Below are 5,000 nucleotides of genomic sequence, written 5' to 3'. Positions count from 1 at the left end.
ACTGCCTCTACGCTGCACCATACGACTGTGGGACACGTACCAGGTACACACACACACTCACACACACACACACTCACACACACACACACACACTCACACGCGCACACTACCGACCCTCACACACACACACTCACACACACACACACTCACACACACACACACACACTCACACGAGCACACTACCGACCCCCCCATTTCCCACCCTCAGACCCATCACTCCCACATTTCACTCACTCATATCAGCTGTGGGACACGTACCAGGTACACACACACACACACACACACACACACACACACACACCCCGCCCCCCCATCCCTCACCCCCACACACCCACCATGTCACATCTCAATCACTCATATCAGCTTTCCTGTGTGTGTGTGTGTGTGTGTGTGTGTGTGTGTGTGTGTGTGTGTGTGTGTGTGTGTGTGTGTGTGTGTGTGTGTGTGTGTGTGTGTGTGTGAGAGAGAGAGAGAGAGAGAGAGAGAGACAGTGCATTATTCCCTCATTGTCTTTCATAAGGGCCAGGCTCTGGTCTTAAATCTCTGTCAGCCCACCCCTCTCTGCCCTCTCCTCTCCTTTCTCCCTCTGTCAGCAGCCGCAGAGCAATGAGCAGGCCCAGAAAAGAGCTGAACCATTACTAAACAAAAGCCTTTTTAACCAGCCATCCGTCATCACTGTGGCCCGTACACACACACACACACACACACACACACACACACACTCACACACTCGATCTCTCTCTCATTCACTCTCTCTCTCTCTCTCTCTCTCTCTATCTCTGTTTCTGTCTCTCTCTCTATCTCTGTTTCTGTCTCTCTCTCTCTCCTCCCCTCCTCTCTCTCTCTCTCTCTCTTGTCTCTCTCTCCTCTCCTCTCTCTCTCTCTCTCTCGTCTCTCTCTCCTCCCCTCTCTCTCTTTCTCTGTCTTTCTCTGTCTCTCTCTCTCTCTCTCTCTCTGTTCCTCTTTCCCCTCTCTCTGTCCCCCCCCCACCTCTCTCTGTTTCCCCCTCTCACTCTCTCCCTCTCTCTCTCTCTCTCTCTCTCTGTACGGAGGCCAGCCCAGGGTCATTACCTGACGGACTTGCCGTTCGGGGTCCAAGAGGGACATCGTCAAAGTTCGAAAGGGCGGCAAACTTGAGACACTCAGACATCAGTCCCGTCCTCTCAGAGGTCGCTGAGGGGACAGCCGGGCGTGTCATTAACCCTGCGCCGTCATTCTCTCTCCCAGAGAAGTGCTCCCATTTCAGGCCCCTGTAGTTCACCCCTATAACCACACTCTTATACTATACTATAGTATAGTATAGTATAGTATAGTACAGTTCTAGCCAAACGAGCACGATGCCCCCCGCGCCAAGCCAGGCCGTTGGTAAAGGGGCACAAAACAAACATAACAGCGTCCCTCCGTTATATTTCCTCATTAAAAGAAAAGGCGGCGTTTCTGATTCGCCCTCTCGGCGCAGAGCTAGCGCCGCTGCCAAATAGAGAGACCGTGGGTGCTTTTACGGTCGTCAGTGCCTATAGCGTATTTTGAAGAGCACGTAACGTGACTCGTGAAAGATAATGCCCCCTTGATGGAGGTCGTAATGGAGCGGCGTTAAAAGCGACGGCATTTTACGAGCGGGCGGCGTTATTGTTATTTCGCGTACGCTTAATGGGGATAAGAGGAAACCGCGGAACGAGGAGGCGGCGTGGAGGAGCTCACGGGACGGCGTAGCACACACACACACACACACACACACACACGCCGGTTGGTACCCGTCCATCGTCTGAGGATATTGTCTGATCTACAGCAACTCACAGAGCTGCAGCAGATGGAGGGACCTTTCATTGGCCAGCCTGATCAAGATCCATCATCCACAGACCACGGGTGACCAGACAGACAGACAGACAGCCCTGTCTGGTCAGCCCAGGCCAGCCAGTCCCCACTCTGTGACATCCATAAAGGACCCAATCAATGGCCCGGTCCCAGGGGGGGGGAAGGGGGGGTCGACCTCCTCTTGTCTTTTCATACTGTTAAACAGCTGCAGTCGCCACAGCGTAGAGGAGACCGATGATTGTACAGAGGCCTGTGTCTGTGTGTGTGTGCCTGTGTGTGCATGCCTGTGTGTGTGTGTGTGCCTGTGTGTGTGTGTGTGCATGCCTGTGTGTGTGTGATTGTGGCGAGCCGCAGCTTTCTTTTGTTTACTGATGAAGGGAGAGAGGGAGGGAGGGAGGGATAGATAGAGGGAGGGAGGGAGGGAGGGAGGGAAGCAGGCCCTTTAAACAACAAGATCAGACCCTGCCATTGATTATGACGCTTGTTGACATGTGTACTTTGCGGTGCACGGCCTCGCTTGCTTGTTAGGAGGGAGCTAGGAGTCCGTAATGCAGTAAAGGATATTACTTAATGCAGCGCTATTGATTGTGTTGCGTTGGAGAGAAGAGAGAGAAGAGAGGAAAGCAGGGGAGACATGATGGATTAGACACATTAGTGATTTTGAGGAAACTGACCTCTTCTCCTCTGATGGCTCAATTTAATAACAGAGATCAGAGATGCCAGGAGAGGTGGAATTGGGTTTACCCTGGTTGGCTAGCAATTGTAGTTCCGTCTCTTAGAGCACATGCCCACACACGCACACACACACACACGCACGTATGCACAGATACACACGCACTAATGCATACACACACACACACACACACAGGTGAAGTGAAGGTTGTGGCTGAGGGGTGTGTGGTCCAGTGGGGCTGGGAGGTATGTGTGTGTGGGTGTATTGGTATACTTATCGTGTGTGTGTGTGTGTGTGTGTGTGTGTGTGTGTGTGTGTGTGTGTGTGTGTGTGTGTGCGTGCGCGTGTGCATGTGTGCATGCATGCGTGCGTGCGTGCGTGCGATTATAACCCTCAAAACACAACTTTAAATGCTCATGAACTCACTCCGTTGTGACGACAGAAGCTGCCACCCCCCCCCCCCCCCCCAAAAAGAAAGTGCAGCTGAAACACCATTGATTTTCCCCTGAGTTATTAGCTATAAATCACAAAAAGTACTCTTCTCCACCCTCCCCCTAGACATTTAAGGGAGCTGACTTACTTTGTAGTTTGTTCAGTACAGAATCTTGGCCTTGGCCCGATGAGTTTTGGTAAGTCGACCGCCTGCTCTCATTCGCGTTGATTGGAGTTTTCGGAGGCTTGAAGGGTGACTGAGAGGAGTTTTTCAAATCAATGTTTGGCCCTGCGGGGACAGCAGCGGGAATTAAACCCAGAAGTGGGTTGACCTTTTCAGCTAACGACCGTGGGTTGAGTCCGTCTTTCAGAGCCCCGTGTTCATTTGGAGAACGAGGACGTCTGCTCATGAATGGAGAAACCATTCTCTGTCGCTAGGCGCAAAGTGGGATCCTCGGGAGGACCCTAACCTTAACAGGGTTTAAAGCTTTAAACTTTTAACGCTGTGACGTCAAGAGTCGGGTCGTCCCGAGCATCCCGGCTTACCATTTACACTTCTCGGTCTGGGTTTGGTGAGAAGGTATGCTGCTGTGGTTGCCATAGGAACAAGCACCTGGGTTTGGCTCCGAAGGAAGCGAAGACTTGGGAGTCTTTTATCGATGATTATAAAGTCGAGAACAGGATGTCAATACAAAAAAAAAACAAGACGAACAAAACTAAACAGGATTCACCTTCGGATTCCAGACTGAAGTGTCAATGCTGCAACAGAAGTGAAGCATAGACCGAAGTTCATCCTTTTAATATTTCATGCCTGACAAAATGCTTTTGGGAATGACTGCGACTCAGTCGCTCGCTCCCCTGTCCTCTCTCAACCCCCCCTTGACTATCTGTGTCTTAGTAACTCACCTTACCGCTCTCAGAGGTCTGAATTAGCCCATTTTCACACATGAATATTTCATCTCCTCTGACTACATAGTAGTCCTGTTGTCTCACAGGGACCTGGCCTCTCCTCTCCTCTCCTCTCCTCTCCTCTCCTCTCCTCTCCTCTCCTCTCCTCTCCTCTCCTCTCCTCTCTTCTTCCCTTCCTTCCCTCCCTCCTCTCCTCTCCTCTCCTTTTCTCTCATCTCCTCTCCTCTCATCTCTTCTCCTCTCATCTCTCCTCTCCACTTCCCTCACCCCCCCCCTCCCCTCCCCTCCCCCCCCCCCCCCTCACCTCTTTTCTCCTCTCCTCTGAGATGCTCTATCACCGTGATATTCAAATGGGGACAAGCAGATGCACGGGTGTAATCTGAGGTTCGAGCCCAACTTTCACTTTCACAACTTTTCCGAAGTGACGACACGGTGCACTAACACCTCTCAACTCGTTACAGTTCTGCAGATGCTTCAGATGCTACCGACGATCTATTAATCAGAAAATATAGATTTCATAATCACGGCATTCGGGATCTAGCCTCGGGGATCGGGACCAGAGCTTTTCCAATACGTCTCAATCAACTGCTTGATTTCAGATTGTGTGATGTATGGCGTTCTGTTTTGTAGCAATCTGTGCTGCAGTGTAACTAACTTTCGGTTTTGAGACGGTGGGCAACAGAGCACAGGGGGGGAGGGTCCGGACTCATCAAGGGTGGAAAACAAAACAACATATTAAGCCGATAATCGACTAAAGCCATATGATGTTAAATGAAAAACATATTCTAGGTGGCTCTTTATGTATTATCCATCTTGTTGGCCACTGGGTTGGCCACTGGGTTGGTCACTGGGCTGTTCACTGGGTTGGCCACTGGGCCGGTCATTGGGCCGGTCACTGGGCCGTTCACTGGGTTGGCCACTGGGTTGGTCACTGGGTTGGTCACTGGGTCGGTCATTGGGTCGGTCACCGGGTCGGTCACTGGGCTGTTCACTGGGTCGGTCACTGGGCTGTTCACTGGGTTGGTCACTGGGCCGTCCACTGGGCCGTTCACTGGGTTGGTCACTGTGCTGTCCACTGGGTTGGTCACTGGGCCGGTCACTGGGTTGGCCACTGGGCTGTTCAGTGGGCTGTTCACTGGGCCGGCCACTTTTCATTCCTTCAGGGTTTCAC

The 5,000-nt window shown here is 51.8% G+C and overlaps 1 protein-coding gene across 1 annotated transcript in view; it reads left to right on the top strand.

Annotated features, from left to right (window-relative positions):
* Window positions 1-5,000, top strand: part of tbc1d22a (TBC1 domain family, member 22a) — a 99,163-nt gene that overhangs the window by 79,201 nt on the left and 14,962 nt on the right. The window contains exon 13 of the mRNA XM_083691838.1: window positions 1-43. This exon is cut by the window's left edge and continues 85 nt beyond it. Within this exon, the coding sequence (XP_083547964.1) occupies window positions 1-43 (43 nt within the window). The remainder of the gene's footprint in view (window positions 44-5,000) is intronic.

This window comes from Argentina silus, assembly GCF_951799395.1.
Source record: "Argentina silus genome assembly, chromosome: 20".
NCBI classification, from domain to species: domain Eukaryota; kingdom Metazoa; phylum Chordata; class Actinopteri; order Argentiniformes; family Argentinidae; genus Argentina; species Argentina silus.
The sequence above is the reverse complement of the archived record's forward strand: the minus strand, read 5'-3'. Positions and strand labels throughout refer to the sequence as shown.